This window comes from Phoxinus phoxinus (assembly GCF_949152265.1).
Source record: "Phoxinus phoxinus genome assembly, chromosome: 18".
NCBI classification, from domain to species: domain Eukaryota; kingdom Metazoa; phylum Chordata; class Actinopteri; order Cypriniformes; family Leuciscidae; genus Phoxinus; species Phoxinus phoxinus.
In genome coordinates, this window is record NC_136893.1 from 22597030 (window position 1) to 22617069 (window position 20040).

The 20040-nt window shown below is 38.7% G+C and overlaps 2 protein-coding genes across 2 annotated transcripts; both read left to right on the forward strand.

Moving 5' to 3' along the window:
* Positions 1–5238: 5238 nt before the first annotated feature.
* Positions 5239–11786, forward strand: LOC306986028 (aquaporin-4; the record flags this gene model as incomplete). Its single annotated transcript, XM_079588860.1, has 6 exons — positions 5239–5253; positions 6117–6311; positions 7095–7256; positions 9502–9666; positions 10292–10372; positions 10591–11786. The coding sequence occupies 6 exons, from the start codon at positions 5239–5241 to the stop codon at positions 10804–10806; spliced, it is 834 nt and encodes a 277-aa protein (XP_079444986.1). The 3' UTR covers positions 10807–11786.
* A 3063-nt stretch (positions 11787–14849) lies between these two features.
* mipb (major intrinsic protein of lens fiber b) lies at positions 14850–17946 on the forward strand. The gene is made up of 4 exons (XM_079588888.1): positions 14850–15747; positions 16001–16165; positions 16274–16354; positions 17296–17946. Exons 1-4 carry the CDS (start codon positions 15388–15390, stop codon positions 17479–17481), a joined length of 792 nt encoding a protein of 263 aa, XP_079445014.1. The 5' UTR covers positions 14850–15387; the 3' UTR covers positions 17482–17946.
* Positions 17947–20040: the final 2094 nt, after the last annotated feature.

Below are 20040 nucleotides of genomic sequence, written 5' to 3' on the forward strand. Positions count from 1 at the left end.
TAAAAACGTCCCACTTATATATGATGCAATATTTACATAAATATTGATGCACGTTTTCTGTGAATATGTTCTTTAATATATAGTGATGCAGTATTTCGTGTATGGTAGGCTACTGCTGGTATCAGAAAACTGCGATTGACAGTTGTTATTGCTATTGATTGAGCCATATCGAGGTTGGTAAGAAAATATTATTAATATTTATTTTGGAGTGGAGATTTTAGGACAGTTACCATGGGATTAACATCATGACAAGTTTTTCATCAACTGGGCTTGACGGAGTGGGAATGTTGTGTGTTAGCTATTTTGAGCAGAGTCTGTGGCATAGAAACGCGTGTTGTCGTGTTGGTCGTGCAGCATCACAGGCTCGAGCAGCAGGTGGTCGGAGTGTATCTGCACGCTAGTGTCGCACAGATCCCCTGTGTGTGTGTGTGTGTGTGTGTGTGTGTGTGTGTGTGTGTGTGTGTGTGTGTTTGTCTGCAGCACATGCTGAAGGTCAGGATGCTGTCTGTCCCAGCTGGACCGTCCCAATTTCTGTCTCTGGAAGTATTACTGTATTTGCTTTATTTCATTTGGAGGGGGAAAAAAATCACCTTTCTTTACACTTTCTAATTATCATGAGTCCTCATCATGGGTATCAGGTTGACGTCATGGCTTCCAGTAGGGAGACCTGAGGTGATGTCAGTAGAAAGAGCGGGAGAAGTGGGGAAAAGAAGAGGTAAACGTGCAAAAAAACATAGGGATATATGCTACATCACTCTTATGAGTGACTACATAATCTCATTACGAGTATGATATTAATATTTGAATAAAATAGGCTAATAGGCTATGTCACTTGTTATGCTGCTGCTATGCTAGCAACAATAGGTCTATTCCTTTTTGTGTCCATAACCAGGCAGAAAATTTAGATGTAATATTTTTTTTTAACAAAATATCACTCACATTATTAGTGTTTGTACTGTACAGCTGTGCAGTTTTTGGGGGATTTGTGGCATTTTTTTTTATTTGCCTCAATTTGTAATCATTTAAATACACTTCTATATAAAACGCCAACATTTTTGGTGAAATTCTCTTTAAAGAAGATCTACATTTCTCACGAAAAATGTGCCATGGATTAGTGGAAGATTCCTGGGATCTACTGGAAAACAAACACTTTAAAAATTTAAATAACAAGAATATTCAGTTAAAGGTATAGCGGAGGATTTTCTTTTTCCGGGTATACTATTGGTCCACCTAAGTGTCAATCATTCTGGTGATATGTTTACGTAAGGCCGTTCACATGCTGGCGTGCGCTAAAAGCACATGTTGGGCTTCCCACTGATGCCGCAGTCGCGAAGATTCTACTAGACAGGTAAAGTTTGTCATGCTATTTGGAGAAATCCATTTAAAATCACTGCTAGTAAAAGTTAATGTAAGCGTTCCCTCTCGGGAGCAAATAGAGTGTTGCGCATGTGCAATTTTTTTTAAATTGGAGAGGGCGGGTCTTTTCTAAAATTAGGAAAGATCCTCCGCTATACCTTTAAAGAAGGGGAGGTTCGCCCAGGGCGCCATATGAGCTAGAGCCGCCACTGTCGACCAATAGCAAACCACAAGCATCCAATCAATTCCCCATGGACAAAATTAAGCCCCGCCCTCTTATTCCAGAAGCCAATAGGGAGGAAAATACTATCAAAGCTTCAGTTTCATGCACACTTTAACGTCTGATGTGTCCTATAAAAGTCCTATAAAACCGGAAACCAACATTTTAGAGAAAGTTGACTTTTTTTTCTTTTTTTTTAAGATCTTGCCATTTTCTATCAATTGGACCCATAGACTTTTTCGATTTAAGTTCAAGTTCATTTATTTATATAGCACATTTAAACAGCCGCAAAGTGCTTTACAGAACACGCATATAAGAAAAATAAAAACAGCAAAACAACCCATTAAACATAAAAAGCAGCAAAGCTACGAGTAACCTTAGAACAGAGACTCAAATATAAAATAGTAGAAATAATCAAAAAAGAGATCAATATGCTAAAGAGAACAGGTCGGTTTTTACCAAAGAAGATCGAAAGGTTGGGGGCCGTTCGGATCTCTAGGGGCAAAAGCACGCTCCCCTCTACGCTTAAGTCTGACACGAGGGACTACCAGCAGAGCCTGGTCGTGGGACCTGGGGCTTCTGGACGGAGTGTAGGGATGAATAAGTTCGGAGAGATAGACAGGAGCTAAGTTGTGTAAAGATTTGAAGACGAAGAGGAGGATTTTAAAATCTATTCTCTGTCGGACTGGCAGCCAGTGTAACGATTTAAGAATTGGAGAGATATGGTCATATTTGCGACAATTAAGAATAAGTCTGGCCGCAGCATTTTGGACCAACTGAAGACGGGCAATTTGAGAAACTGATATCCCACAGTATAGTGAATTGCAGTAATCTAGCCGACACGTGATGAATGCATGAACCACCATTTCTAAAGTTATCGGAGTAAGAAAGCCTTTGATTTTAGACAGTAAGCGAAGTTGGTAGAAACCGGAGCTGATGACAGATGATATGTGTTTATATATGTAACGATTTACGTTGGCATCAGTGTCGTAACAGACAATGGCACACCTGATTCTATTTATATCATTTTTAGTAACCATATTTCATAAATAATAAAAGTAAACCCCATCTGGTACCAGATGTTGCTGCCTGGTTGTTGTTTAATGAAATGACATCTTTTAGTGTGACTTAAGTGTCCAAATATTTTGAGGCCAGTGTAGAAATCTCTTGCTGTGTCCCAATTCAGAGGCGGCATCCTTTCGAAGGACTGAATACCCCCGGGATCAGGGATGAAGACTTCTGCTCTACTCACTTTACCTTTCCTAACCCTGCTCTACCCATTTCTGTCCTGCTCTTAGTAATCCTTAGCTGGCAGTTTGATGCTGTGTAAAGCACTCTGTGCTGTCCGTGTGTGTGTGTGTTTGTGTGTGTGTGTGTACTGTTGGTGTCAGCATTCTGTGTGTGGAGAATGGAGAAAAAAGGTTTCTACACTGTCAAGTCGACCTCCCCTCGCTGGCCTACGCCGGGTTTAGGTTCACAAAAGAGGGGATCACAGCTCCACAAACCACCAGCATGAAGTGGATTACAGGCGGGACGCACACACACACACCCTCTTCCCCCCTGACCTCTCCAAGTCAGAGTTGACCTTGACCTAGTCTCAGAAGTTCAACTTTCACTCTGACCTGTAATCAGCCACTATAAGCAAACCATATTCTTGAGTCATATTCCCAAGTCTAGAGGGCCGCCCCGGAAATGTGTCGAGATAAATGTTGAGGCTGCAAATGAACTGCTGCTTCATATTTGTTTGCACATTTTCTATACACTTGATCACTGACCTTGAATCTCATTAAACATGTCAAGGTCATTATTGACCCTAAATCAAAAGAAGAAATTGTATTTAGGTTTAAGAAAAGTCGTGTTCATTTGTGGAGATTATCATGATGAACAAAACGTGCAAGAATCATGAAGTTTTGTTGGTTTCGGAGCTTAATTTCTGCAAATGCCAATGGAAATATTCTATTGGGTTATTATGTCTAATGAATTAGATGTGGAATATCAGTGGAAGTGTTACTAGTAGGCCTATCTCATTTCACAGATAGTTTGTTTCTGTGTTGTTTCTATATAAAAATGTTGATACAATATAAAGTATTTTCTCTGGCTCTTGTTTTAAATTATTTTGTTCCGTTATTATGCTTGTTGTGTCATCTGTTCACAATTATGTACAAGCAGAATGTGGCGGTTGGTCGGTGTGGTGTTTGTCCCGCCCCTCCTTCTCTGTGATTGGACGGCTGGGTAAAAAGTGACAGCGATGAGCGCTGCGTTTAACCCAAAGTTGATCATTCTTCAACTCTAGGCAACTTCCCCGCTCTGTGCGGGCCTCGAACCCAGCCGGGCCTCCTGTGACAAGGAGGATAAAGAGTGCAAATATAAATTACCGGTAGTCATATTTAATTTAATGTTTCTTGTGTGTCTGCAATGGACTAACGTTAGTTGCACGGGTTTGCGTGTTTCCGCTTTATTAAGTGTACGCTTGTACACTTCCGGTCCCGAGATATAAGGGATGAAATGAAGGATTGCCTTTCTTTTAATCCCGAATCCACTCATTATCACTTAGTTAGATCTTAGTGTCAATGTCAAAACTCGTATTAGCAGTGCGGAAAAGCTTAAAGTGGAAGTATTGACGCGCACTCTCATATACCGGAAGTTGATAAGACGCCATCTTTTGCACAGTCCATAAGTTATGTTAGAAATTAAACATTTCAGTGAAGCTAATAGGCCTATCCAGTTTGAAGGAGCCTAAATTAAACATGTATTCGCTCTCAGAAAAAAGGTACAGTGCTGTCACTGGGTCAGTACCCTAAGGTACAAAAGTGAAAATGTACACTTAAAATGTGTACCTTACCTAAATGGTAAATATTTTTGTAAATATTAGTACCTTAAAGGTACATGGTAGTACTTTAAAAGCACATTTAAGTACCTTTTTGGCCCCAGTGACAGTGCTGTACCTTTTTTTCTGACAGTGTTTAAAGGCCTATAAAAGGTCCCGATTGCATGTTTAGCTCATCTAAAACTGGCCTCTTTAAAGAGCCGTCTCTGCCGCATCATAATAGGTGTCATGGCAACTGAATCAGGCTGTTGCTATGGCAATCATCACAGGACTTCACAAGTAGGATGATGAAAGGAGAGAAACGATGGATAATATATGTGTGCATTTGTTGGCACCGAAACCCAACAGTGGTTAATGATAACCAAACAACACTCAGTGTGTCTTATTGGCCAAAACTCAAACCCTCACTCCTTGCACTAGTGGTTGAAGTTGCTCTCTTCCAGCAGTGACTCTGCAGGGCAGGTGAACACGAGCGGCCGAGGGTTGTTGCTCAGCATTAAAGCTTCACGTGCCCGACTGAAGTGGATGTTTCTGATGCATGCTGAGCAGCTGTGGAGGTTCGTCAGCACTGCTAAGCATTTAGCGGGAGGAAGGGAGGGGTGATCCCTTTGTGCCCGGGCCTCCTGTAGTCTCCTCCACTGGAATTAATTAGCAGAAGACACCCTTCCATCGCAGCCCGTGCACACACACACACACACACACACACACACACACACACACACACACACACACACACACACACACACACACACACACACACACACACACACACACACACACACACACACTCAGGACAGACTGACTGACGGACGGATTGTATAAGATCAGACTTGGAATGGCAATAAAAGAGGTAAGGACAAATAAAACACAGTCATTGATTGGTTGCTGGAGATTCGGTTCAATTTGCGTCCAATTTGCTGTGGATCCAGTTTGCGTAAAAGATCAGGTTTTACGGTGAACTTCTGATGAAATGCAAGCTAAAAGTGTTCGGTGATATCTAATGTGTCAGTTGATTTTAGTTCAATGTCTTTCCACTTTTAACTATGGAATAAATGTATGGTGACACTAAAAATACTTTTATTTATTGACTTGCTTGCATCGTCACAAAACATAAATGATAGTATATTACATTTTATATGCAACTATATATATATATATAAAATTATAAAATTGGTACTGTAAAAAGTTGCTGCCTTAAATTTACAATCAACTTGGATGTTAAGTTATGTCAACTTAAATTACATTAAATAAGTTGAATCTTGTGTTACTAAAAAGTTAAAGCAACGTAAATCAACCTATTGATCATATCATTTTTAACTGTGTATACATTTTAAATTGATGACTTTTTTTCTTTATTCTTTCTTTATTTTCTGTCTTTATTTAATTAGTCTCTTTTTATTCAGTAGTTTTCAATAGTGTGTGTTTATTTAAAACAGTTTTGCTGTCTCTTATGGTTTGGGTTTAGATAAACTTTTGGAATATCATCATGATATTGTCATAAAATTTTAGGTTGACTTTAATTTGAACTAAAAAGTTTGTATTTTTCTCTCTGCATGGACGTTTTAATCATGTAAATTACTGTCATCTTATTTTGTAAAAAAAAAAAAAGAAGAAGAAGAAATTAGCTGTTTAAAAAATTATTTACTGGTTACTGATTCATCACAGGTTTAACGTCAGTTATTTGCTTTATTTCCGCCGCTTGATTGACACCAGGAGCTGAGGAGCCGTCAGTTTTGGCAGGGGATTCTGGCAGAGCTTCTTGGTTCCCTGATCTTTGTATCTGCTGTGTTGGGCTCTTTAGTGCCGGGGCCGGACGGGGCCTCCCCGGGGCCCATCTACCCCGCTCTGGCTGCCGGCATGGCAACTGTGGTTCTGGGATATTGCTTTGGTGAAATCAGTGGGGCTCAGGTAAAGATCTGATTTATTTATTTATTAACTCAACTGTTAAATCGTGGCGTTAACAATGGCAGGTCATGTGATCCAGGGGCGTAGAATTTAGTAGGGACGCTAGGGACGTGTCCCTACCAATATCCAGTGACATTGATATATATCAATAATTTCGATCAAAACTATATAATGATGTCCCCGTCCCCACCAATATCAAAATCAAACCTATGCCACTGTGTGATTCCCAGAAATCACAAAACCCTATAATAATACCATAAAGTCGGCTTGAAGCAGAAGTTTCGATAGTCTTTCTTCCCTATTGAGACATTTCTAAGTGAAACAGCTTCTGGAAAAAGAACAAATGTAGGGCGGGACTTGATTTTGTCCATGGGGAATTGATTGGATGCTTGTATTGGTGGATCTCCTGTGAGTGACAGGTCATTGCCCCGCCCCCATGCCAGTAAACAGAGAAGAGATGTCGCTGCAAGAGGGAGGGGATTTTATTTTGATTAAAGAATGTGAGGGGACATGAATAAAAAAAAATAAAACTGATGTCCACGGATAAATTATTTATAATTAATACTGCAGTATTCCATTAAAATAATAAGAAAGGTCCATTTTAAATTTCATGGTGACTTTGAATGCACTGTGTGTCGCTTTGGATAAAAATAATGAAAGTGAATGTTGTTTTGCTGCTGGTTTGCTATAACTACTTAACTAGGCTATGGGAATTGGTAAGAGCAAGTAAAATAATCTGTGGGATGGTTGATTTAAGTGTAAGTAAGAGTGTCCTGTTGTTTTTAGGTCAACCCTGCAGTGACTGTGGCGCTCTTGGCCACGCGTAAGGTGGATGTGTTCAGGGCGCTGGTGTATCTGGTGGCCCAGTGTTTGGGGGGGATCCTCGCCACGGGCCTCATGTACCTGTCGCTGCCCCTGAAGTCCACCGCTCAGAACTACATCAACAAGGTGCAGAGGCTTTCACCAAACATAGGACACGTTCAGACCCGCACACTGAACCTGTCGGTCCTGAAACAACACTCACATCCACCAGTCAGACTCTAGGGTTAGGCTTTTATTATTCAACCTGAAATCTCCCACTGATTTTAGGGCTTGTTAACTCTATAAATCCTACCGTATCATATTTGATAATTGTGTTTCTAAAACCTCTAGATGATCAACATGATCAAACTTCTTGCACACAAACTACTATAACAATTGGTAGTTTGAACTAGCCTATAGTATGGTAGTTTTGATACATGCATTTTTTTACAGCTGTGAAATGTTATGACTGATTTTAAGTAAACAGAAGAATACATTTCACATTGTTATTAATATTTCAAGACGAACATAAATACTTGAATGAAGCAACTTCGGTTTACTTGATTATTTAAACATCATTCTTTAGAAAATTATAAAATATGATCCATCAGGCTTTTGAACGTTTATTTGTTCATCTCCCGATCATCATTGTACTGCACAGAGCTTTGATCATTAAACTAAGAAATTAAATATTATCTTAATAAGACATATTATGACAATGACAATTTATTTGTATAGCACTATTAAAAACAACAGCTGTTGACCAATGTGCTTTCCACATAGACTCACAAATCACATATAATGAGAAACTTTATATTAAAAAATATATATATTAAAAAAGTATTATTGAGAGAAAGAGTGGCAACTGATATATATATATATATGTATATATATATATGTAGTCTATTCTGTTAAAAATATCTCATTACATTACAAGCTATCAGAATTTCATCTCTCTTTTTTTGTCTAAATAAATATCAGCAACTGCAGCAAATTGAATATTTCTGTGAATTTGTGGGCCTCTGAATAATATTAAGGTGTTTCTCGTCCTCAAGTATGAGCTTCATATTCTCACTATATCACACTATATGAGCCTTAAAGGCCTGATGTATCAGATATGATGCAACAAAAAACACATATGCAAACTTTATTTATTTCTTCTTTTTAATGTATTTTTCTATATGTTTAATTTACAAAAAAATTTGCAGATTTTTCTGACTATTCATAGCCGGTTAACAGGGTTAATGGTTAGGGTAGGGTAGGAGTTACAACTGTGTTTGTTGGACAAATATGTTGTTGCAGGACCAAACCTCGTATTTTAAATAGAAATTAAACAATCTCTCAAATAACAACACGAGGAGGCCTATATGTTGACATGAACTTCTAATGTCCTTTTCTAAAAGGGCACTTTAACAGATTCGTACTACAGGCCTCCCCTACAAAACACAAGTATACATCAAGTTAATTTTATTAAGTGTATGTTTATTTTTAAGTATACTTTAGTAAGTATACTAATCAATGTACTAGAATTATACTTGTAAGCGTACTGTTTCAAAACGATTACAATTGACCCACTTTTTAGTGTATAAAAGAATACTTTTAAGTATACTTTGAGTGTAACAGTGTAAAACTTTGAGTACACAACAGTTTACAACTACATTGTTTGTTTGTACTGCAACTATACTTCAAGTGAACATATAGATATACTCAGTTAACTAGTTAAATACTTTTTAGTATATGAAAAATATAGAAAACAATATAAAATTTGAAATAAATCAATATTTTTAAACAATGAAGTTTACAGTATGTAAAGTACACTAAAAAGTTGCTGGCTTATTTTTAAGTACAATCAACTTGGATGTTTAAGTAATTTCAACTTAAATCACATTAAACTGACTTAAAAAAAAGTTGACAATTGCTTAACTTATTTTGATGAGTTAAAGCAATGTAAAAACATGTGTTGTCATAACTTATTGATCATATTATTTTTTTTACAGTGTATGAAAAAGTATTTAATAGGCAACTCAATCAAAAGAGTAAACTTCTACAAGCCAAGTATACTTAGAATACTTAATTATACGAAGTATATCTTGATCAAAAGATAAAGGCCAGATATACTTAGACTTTTCTGTCAGTATAGTACACTTACATTTCATTTTAAGTATATTTCTGAAAAGTACATAAAAAGTAGACTGAAAGAACATTATTTTTAGTTTAAAAGAAGTATACTAGTAGCACACTTGAATAAACTTCTCTTTTGTAAGGGCTGTGTTTAGAAATGTGCTGTTTAAAGATGTTTTGCACTTACTTTCTAGTCCATAGAGAATCAACATGACACTCAATGGTACAAATCAAATCTAAAACCCTGTCCGTCTCATTCCCTTCTCTGCAGGTCCCAGTGGACATGAACGCAGGTCAAGCTCTCGTGATGGAGATGCTTGCCACGTTTGTCCTGGGCTTCACCGTATTTTCTGTGGAAGATCAACGCAGGAGAGAAATAAACGAACCTGGAAACTTAGCCATTGGGTTTGCTGTAACCACTGCAATCTTTATTGCTGTAAGAAATCAATACTTTTATTCTCCAAGGATGCATTAAATTGATAAAAAAAAAAATCACAGTAAAGACATTTATAATGTTACAAAAGATTTATATTTCAAATAAATGCGGTTCTTTTGAAGTTTCTATTCATCATAGAATCCTGAATAAAATCACAGTTTCACACAAAAATACTGGTTTCAAAATTGATGTTTCTTCAGCATCATATTTGAATGATTTCTGAAAGAACATGTGACACTGAGGATTGGAGAAATAATGCTGAAAATTCAGCTTTAATCACAGGAATAAATTACATTTTATATTCCAATAGAAAACACTTATTTTAAATTGAAATAATTTGCACAATATTGCTATTTTCGGTCAATTAAATGCAGCCTTGATGAGCAGAAAGACTTAAAAAAAACGAACCGACCCCAATCTTTTTGAACGGTAGTGTGTGTAGCCTACATCCCTCATGACTTCAACATAGTGAACTACCAATCAAACTACATGAACACTGAATATATTGTCCATTTGACAGCTATTTTTATGAATAATGATCCCATTGTGATGTCCTCCCTCTGCATGTCTTATTGTAAATACACATAATAAGTATTATTTTTAAATGCATGTGTGTGGATTTCAGGGGAGGTTTTCCGGTGCCAGCTTGAACCCGGCTCGCTCCCTTGGCCCCGCTCTAATACTTGGGTATTGGGAACACCACTGGGTAAGTTAAACAGATATTTCAAGCAGACTAGTTAGTACTAATTAATACAAACAATGACACAGTTACGCAATTAACATCTAGAAAACTTTTTCTTACAAAAAAAGTTGTGGATTTGTTTTTTGCTTTTGGAGCAAATCTCTGAAATTGCATTGCTAGAACACAAACAGGGAGATGAATATAGGTTATTTTATGTTTTTGCCACTTCCTCTTGTGTTCAGGTCTACTGGATCGGGCCAATATTAGGTGCAGTCCTGGCTGGACTTTCCCACGAGTTTATTTTCGCCCCCAGTGCGTCCAGACAGAAGCTGGTGGCTTGTTTGACCTGTAAGGACATTGAGATTGTGGAGACGGCCAGCGTGTCTCGATCGTCCCTGTCCACCGTCACACAGAGCGCCATGAGAAACAAGCAGAGCAACAAACTGGAGCACAGCTAAGCTCAGATTCAACTCACCAAGAATTCAGCTTTTTTTAAAAATATTTCGTCAATGTCAGAAACAACCAATCGCTGGGTGTTATTGGTGAAACATGACCTGAACAAACTTTGTGTCGTTTCTTCATAACCATTCTTATCTAAATTGCGCCATGCAAGTTATTGAGAACAGATTTAAGAAACTTTTACACAGAAGTTTGTCCTGCTCGTGTTTCACAAACGAGGACGATCAAGTAAAAAAATGTTACCACATATTTCCTTAAAAATCTGTAAATATTAAATTAAAATATTTTCTTAGAAAATTATTGTGGATCAGAAGCTGTTCTGCCTACCGTCTTAAGTAGCCTATGAAAACTGAAACCTGTTTGTACAAAACCCTCAGCTTGAACATGGATAGTTATAAAAGTGCCAAACATTTGCCTATGGCTTGAGCTTGCTATTTTGCTTCAATAATATTCAATTTGTTAACACTATTTTTTTGCTCCCCTACAGACATTCTACTGACTATCTTTGCAATTACAATTCAACTCATCCTACTAACCCTATCAGTCTACTAATACTCTATTGAGCGTTAGTTGACATGTAGTTGACAAGTTACTTATAGTTAGTAGAATGTCTAAAGTGGACCATCAAAATAAAGTGTTGACTATAAATAATTTTTTTCAAAATCCACCGTTAACCAAATAACGACAGAATTTCATGTTATCGCTTTTTTATCGCTATTATGTCAGCGTGTTTGATGATAGGGTGTGTCCTTATATCTTTAGTGGCAATAAATATATAATTGCAATCTCAAGATTTACTTTGTTTATCATTTGGAGCCTAAGTTGACTTTCAATTTTATGAATAATGGGATTCTTAAACTCTTACTGTACTTGATATCTAACTGTAAACTATTTAAACTAGAACTATAATACATTCTGCTACTCTGATCCACATTTCAACGTGTACTTGTAGCATAATTTAATAAACGGTAATATTGTTTCTTTGTGTTCTTACAGAAAGCATGTTGAACATTTCCACATTATATACAACACACACACACACACACTTCCACATTTACACTTGAGTATACATGCATACATCATACATAGTTAATTAATAACACACACATGCACATAAACAATGAAGAACATCCACACAGTGCCAGCCAGCATTTTGTTTTGTTCAGCATGCATGTGTATGAGTGTGTGTGTGTGTGTGTGTGTGTGTGTGTGTGTGTGTGTGTGTGTGTGTGTGTGTGTGTGTGTGTGTGTGTGTAAGTGAGGGAGTAAAACAGATGAGATCAGCGATCCTAATTCACCATGAGCTCTTCTAACAGAGGGATTTTCCAGGGCTTTATCCGGCTACAAGGCCCCCCCGCCCCGACAAAACCGATCTGCTCCTCACACAATACAAACCTCTGTATAATCACTTCTGCCCTGAACAAACCAGAACCACCGGCATCATCCAACAATCTCCATAAACTGCACTGCACTGATGTTTTTAAAGAAAATTATTATTTTTATAAGTTTATCTATACCATTGTGTTTATAGTTGGTGGCATTACAAAAAAGTCCTAATGGTTTTTAGGACTGGATGGATGGATGGATGGAACGATTGATGGATAGAAGGACGTATAGATGGAACGATTGGTGGATGGATGGATGGATGGAACGATTGATGGATGGATGGATGGATGGAACGATTGATGGATGGAACGATTGGTGGATGGATGGATGGATGAATGGATGGATGGAACGATTGATGGATGGATGGATGGATGGATGGAACGATTGATGGGTGGATGGATGGATGGAACGATTGATGGATGGATGGATGGAACGATTGATGGATAGAAGGACGTATAGATGGAACGATTGGTGGATGGATGGATGGATGGAACGATTGATGGATGGACGGATGGATGGATGGAACGATTGATGGATGGAACGATTGGTGGATGGATGGATGGATGGATGGATGGAACGATTGGTGGATGGATGGATGGATGGATGGAACGATTGATGGGTGGATGGATGGATGGAACGATTGATGGATGGATGGATGGAACGATTGGTGGATGGATGGATGGACGGATGGATGGATGGAACGATTGATGGATGGAACGATTGGTGGATGGATGGATGGATAGATAGATGGAACGATTGATGGATGGATGGAACGATTGGTGGATGAATGGATAGATAGATGGAACGATTGATGGATGGATGGAACGATCGGTGGATGAATGGATAGATAGATGGAACGATTGATGGATGGATGGAACGATCGGTGGATGAATGGATAGATAGATGGAACGATTGATGGATGGATGGATGGGTGGAACGATTGATGGATGGACGGATGGATGGAACGATTGATGATGGATGGATGGATGGATGGAACGATTGGTGGATGGATGGATGGATAGAACAATGGATAGACAGATAGATAGATGGATGGGTAGATACAGTAGATAGAACGATGGATAGATAGAAATAAAGATAGATGGATGGATGGATGGATGATAGATATATGGATAGATAGATGGATGGATGGATGATAGATATATGGATAGATAGATGGATGGATGGATGGATGGAACGATTGGTGGATGGAACAATTGGTGGATGGATGGATGGATAGATAGAACGATTGGTGGATGGATGGAACGATTGGTGGATGGATGGATAGAACAATGGATAGACAGACAGATAGATGGATGGGTAGATAGAACGATGGATAGATAGAAATAAAGATAGATGGATGGATGGATGATAGATATATGTATAGATAGATGATGGATGGATGGATGATAGATATATGGATGGATGGATGTATGGAACGATTGGTGGATGGATGGATGGATAGAACAATGGATAGACAGACAGACAGATGGATGGGTAGATACAGCAGATAGAACGATGGATAGATAGAAATAAAGATAGATGGATGGATGGATGATAGATATATGTATAGATAGATGATGGATGGATGATAGATATATGGATGGATGGATGGATGGAACGATTGGTGGATGGAACAATTGGTGGATGGATGGATGGATAGATAGAACGATTGGTGGATGGATGATAGAACAATGGATAGACAGACAGATAGATGGATGGGTAGATAGAACGATGGATAGATAGAAATAAAGATAGATGGATGGATGGATGATAGATATATGTATAGATAGATGATGGATGGATGATAGATATATGGATGGATGGATGGAACGATTGGATGGATGGATAGAACAATGGATAGACAGACAGATAGATGGAGGGGTAGATAGATAACAGTAGATAGAACGATGGATAGATATAAATATAGATGGATGGATGGATATATAGATAGATTGATCTACAAGTGTTCTGGGAAAACAATGTTGCTCTTTTTACGTGACCATCAAGGTTAAAGGTTTGAGTGTTAAATCCTGACCGCTCGCGAGGCGACTGGAGGTCAGGCCTGAGCCACAGATAAAGCGTGTTTTCACATGCTAGCTTCATGCTCTGAGGAACAATGAGTTTCCTGTGCTCAGGGGTTTCAGTGCTCGTCTCTGAACACGGCGGGCTCATATCTCTCCGCACAGGGCCTCTCTTGAGCCGCGCGGATGGAGGCACATTGTGCGTGTGCGGATGCGTGACATTATTACGACGATGTGTGTGTGTTTTCTGCCTATGTGTGAGCTCAAGTCAGCACTAATGCGCCTGTTAAACCTGTGGCAATAAATTCAAGTTTTGATGAAAAAAAATCTACAACCCTTTCCTGATGTTAGAGATTTAGACATGTAATGAGCTTACATCCTTTTAGAAAGGAAATCTCAAAGTGTGCCTCACTAAAATCTAATTGGTGGATCAGCTTTGTACTTTAGAGCCCCACAGAAATACACACCCCCTTTACTTTGAGCCCCGATGTTCCTGTCTTAATCTCACTCTGATTGAGTTTAATGGAGAGCGCAGTGAGTGAAGGGTGCTTGATATGGGATGCCCCCTTTAGCTTCTGCCTCCCGGGGGGGATTATGTCGTCACGCCGGGCCCCGGGGCCATTATAAATGCCCCCACGGCCCCTTTGTGGTCCGTCAGACCAGCTCTACTTGGTGTGGGCAGGATATGCTCCGTAACCTCTTCTGTGTCGCTCAACTAGAATTAGCCCTGTAGATTTAGCCTTTAGCATCGATGTTCAGGTCTCTCTGACAAAACCCTCCAAATTTTCTTCGCGCACACACACACACAACCACACACACCTCATGTTTCTTTAGCAGTCTGGGTGTTGTGCAGGCGAAGAGAAACAACACCGGCGGGGACGACCTGTGTGCGGCTACATGTGTGACCGTTTACTCGCGGCTTCCCACACAGCCTTAGCTAACGGCTAGATCTATTAGGTGGACGTTCATCACGATTTTTGCCATCATTTCCCTTCTTCTTTTATTTATTTCCGGCAGCTTCAGCTCAACTAGCTAAAAGTCACACAGGATTTAACTTTTTTGTTTACTTGTTAACAAGGACAATTCCATTTTTTTTCTTTCAAAGACACTTCCAAAAGCCAGTTTTGCTAATTCAAAAAAAGCTTGGGTTGTAGTTGGATCTCTAAAGTCACGATGTGGGAGTTCCGCTCTATGATGTTCTGGCGGGCGGTGTTTGCCGAGTTTTTCGGCACCATGTTCTTCGTGTTCTTCGGGATGGGCGCAGCGCTGCGCTGGACCTCGGGGCCGTACCACGTCTTCCACACTGCCCTCTGCTTCGGTCTCGCTGCTGCCACGCTCATCCAATCCATCGGACACATCAGCGGAGGACACATCAATCCGGCCGTCACCTTCGCATACTTAGTGGGCTCTCAGATGTCCCTGTTCAGGGCTTTCTTCTACATTTGTGCCCAGTGCCTGGGGGGCATGGCAGGGGCCGCGGCCCTCTACGGAGTCACACCCAACAACATGAGAGGCACACTGGCAATGAACACGGTAAGAGGGACTCCAAGAATTATAGTGGATTTATTTTCATTGTAGTATTGATAAAAAAATCTGAATTTTAATTGATTTATTATATTATTTTATAAATGCACATTTTGATGTTTTTTTTTTTTGTCTAAAAGAGCATTTTTTAAATAACACTTACTGTAGTACATACTAACAGGCCCTTATAGAAAGAGGTATGCATGCTGTGGTCTTTTAAACATTCATCCATATTTTTCTGTGTACCTGTGTGTGTGTCCAGCTGCAGCCCGGGATCAGTCTGGGAATGGCGACCACAGTGGAGGTGTTCCTCACCATGCAGTTGGTGATCTGCGTCTTCGCCGTCACGGACGAGAGACGAAACGGGCGCCTGGGTTCTGCCGCTCTGTCCATCGGCTTCTCTATTACCATGGGCCACCTGATGGGGGTGAGCACGACTATATTAGAATAAACTCTTTTTTTATGTTTGACTTCTTTTTTTTTTTTTACTGTGCAGTACACTAAAAATGTCCCATGTTATTTGTGTTTGAATCAGATGTACTACACTGGCGCTGGTATGAACCCAGCCAGGTCTTTCGCTCCTGCTGTTATCATGAGGAATTTCATCAACCACTGGGTAAGAAAAAAACCCCACAACCCATAAAATACTGAAACTGCCCCGTACTACAGGTCACAAGACAGATATATAGATAGATATATAGACAGATAAATAGACAGATAGATATAGACAAATATATATATATACATATATATATATATAGAGAGAGATAGACAGATATATAGATAGACAGATAGATAGATAAATAGATAGATAGATATAGACAGATATATTAGATAGATAGACATATATATATATATATATATATATATATAGACAGATATATAGATAGACAGATATATATATATATAGACAGATAGATATAGACAGATATATAGACATAGATAGCTGTAGATGGATAAACTGATAGATAGAAAGACATACATACATTCATACATACCGACAGACAGATAGATAGATAAATAGATAGACAGATATATATATATAGATATAGACAGATAGATAGATATAGACAAATAGATATATAGACAGATAGATAGACAGATAGATAGATATAGACATATATATACAGATAGATAGATATACAGATAGATAGATATAGATGTATATATATAGACAGATAGATAGATAGATATAGACAGATAGATAGATAGATATACACATATATATAGATAGATATAGACAGATAGAGAGATATAGACGTGTATATAGAGAGATATAGACGTGTATATAGATAGATATAGACAGATAGATAGATATAGACATATATATAGATAGATATAGACAGATAGATAGATATAGACATATATATAGATAGATATAGACAGATAGATAGATAGATATAGACGTATATATATAGACAGATAGATAGATGTAGATGGATAAACTGATAGATGGATAGATAGAAAAGACATACATACATACATTCATACATACCAACAGACAGATAGACAGATAGACAAGATAATTTAGTGACCTCCCTCTTCTTCTTCTGTCAGGTGTACTGGGTGGGGCCCATGATTGGTGGTGCTATGGGGGCCATCCTGTACGACTACATGCTGTTCCCCCGTATGAGGGGCCTCTCTGAGCGGCTAGCCACTCTCAAGGGCAGCCGGCCCCCCGAGACCGAGAACCAGCAGGAGGCCCGCGGGGAGCCCATCGAGCTCAAGACACAAACCCTATAAACCTGCTCAAAACCTGGGGACCGAAGTCTGGCTCTACCTCACTGGACCATCTCACCGCCCCGGGCAACAACAGCCAATACACCTGTTAAAACCATATCAAAATAAAAACCCACACAGAGGGGCGCATATCTACACTGAAATCATTAAGAGAACTGAATTGAGTAGAGTACTCTGTGTAACATCATAGGTGTGTTGCTAGTATCAGTGCAGGGCGGAGGGCGGAGCTGAGGCAGGGGTTCAGGTGGATGTGGGCGGGGTTTATGGTGTGGGAGGGGCTAGAGCAGTTTATTTAGACATGCTTTTCACTTTTCATCTGACTTCACTTTTCACAATTCATTTTCAATTTCGTTTTCTACAACACCAATAATTTTGGATGTATGCAACTTAACCAGGGTTTCACATTTTTTTCCACAAGTTTTTTTTTTTTTTTTTTTAATTTTCGTGAGAGTTCATGTGGGTGTGCAAGTGAGTGCAACTGTGTGGGTGTGTGGGTCTTTGTGTGTGTGTGTGTGTGTGTGTGTGTGAGTGTGAGGCAGAACATGCACAGGTATGTAGGCTACATGTGTTTAGCTTGTGCATGACCAAGCGTTTGTGTGTCTGTCAACTGAGCATTTATTTTGGGTTTTTATCATTACAGCTCGCTCATGTCTGTACCATGCTCATGTTTTTTTTCTTTTCTTATTTTTACGGGACTCTATGACACCCCAAACTGTATTGTTTGCAATGATATTCCATTCCTTTCAACTTTCACACAAACCACCCGTGGACTGAGCTGTTTTAATGGCACCAGTCCTTGCCACCAGTCTTTGCAATTACTTCAAGTTTACAGTGTCTGTTGCCTTTCATTAAATCTTGTTTGAGGATAACATCCATGACTGGGTAAAAAAAAAAAGCAATATGAATCATATTTGAATGCAAATAAATACATGAAAAAGAAAAGTGTATTTGTATATATTACATGAGCACATGCAGTGGTTAGCTCATTATTATGCATGAATGAATATTAACACTAGATGGCGCTGTACAACAGTTTTTTTTATGATCTAACCCTAGCTCCAAATATTTCGCTGCGATTAGAGATTTATGATGGTGGAGTTTAATGAGACATAATGACATTTAGAAAAATGGCCAGTATTTGTATTTGCTTTCAGTAGAACAGAATAAATGAAGTGGTAGGAGAGTTATTATTAAGGACATAACACACTCAATCCCATTCAATTAATATAGTCTTTATGCTTTTAAAATTGTGTCTTTCTTCCAGAAAAACAGATATTCTGTTTTAGCACTACAATCTTGCACTACAATTTCTTGTCCAATTAAATGGTATAGGCCTAAATGTCCCTCCCTTCTGCTTGCCATCGACTAAAAGTTTATCAAGTGAAAGAAATTATGTCCAATTTGTTTAATATTATAGTAAACAATTATTTATCAAGTGAAAAAATAACAATGTCCAATTTGTGTAAGATTATATAGTAAATAATTATAAATCAATGTTGTTTGTGTGTAGCCTAACCAATATCAATAGAGAGCCTAAGTCCCGCCCCTCCGCTTCCGGCTCATGGGACCTTATTTCGGAAAAAATATGTATGGAAGTCAATGGCGAGAGATAACTTATCTTTTTATTCCGTCTGAACTGTCCCCTGAACTACACATATGATGTTTGTCAATTTAAAAGGTAAATATGAAAGTCAAGAAAGTCGCAGTTTGTCATAAAACAGAAGAGTAACGTTTAGTTGTATGTGAAAATCGCTCGATGAACTACATCTCTCGTCTCGCACTATGTAGCCTACGTCACAAGATCCGTTGCTCGTATGTGTGTATTCTGGCTCAAAACACGAGTCAGGCATGACGGCGTAACGTTAGGATTATAATGTAAGACTATAGAAAAAATGACAGACGTTAGCTTCAGTAAAGTTAGCTTCATTCATTGAGAGAAAAGGTATGACGTCGCATGTGCGCCTTCTGGGTTTGTAGTCTTTGTAATTACGTATTTTCACAGTCTTATACCTCAACAGTTTTACATCAAACTGCGACTTTCTTGACTTTAAAATGTATCTTTTAAATTGACAAACATCATATGTGTAATTCAGGGCACAATTCAAACGAGATCAAAATATTTGTTGTCTCTCGCCATTGACTACCATACAATATTTTTCCGAAATAAGGTCCCATGGTGGTCGACCGGAAGGGGAGGGACTTAGGCTCTCTATAAGGATTTGAGGGCGCGGCCATTTGTAAATTTAACGTGTCTGGTTTCCGGTGTCATCTATCAGTTATTTTTAGTTGTACAAAACAGCCCGTTATGCTGTTTGATATTGCAAACTGGTATTTCTTACCATGTTAATTTAACGTATTCTCGTAGTTATAACCCCACTGACTTGTAGCGCAAAATTAATTAACCAGAAATGCTGGACTGTAAGATTAGGCATACCTGAATTGCTTTGGTGCTCTGCATGCTCACTCTACACAACAAGCTTTGTCATAGCAGCGGACATACAACACAACGCTGACGAGGTGCACAAACTAAAAGACATTTGGAGTGCTTCTCATTTCTTATTT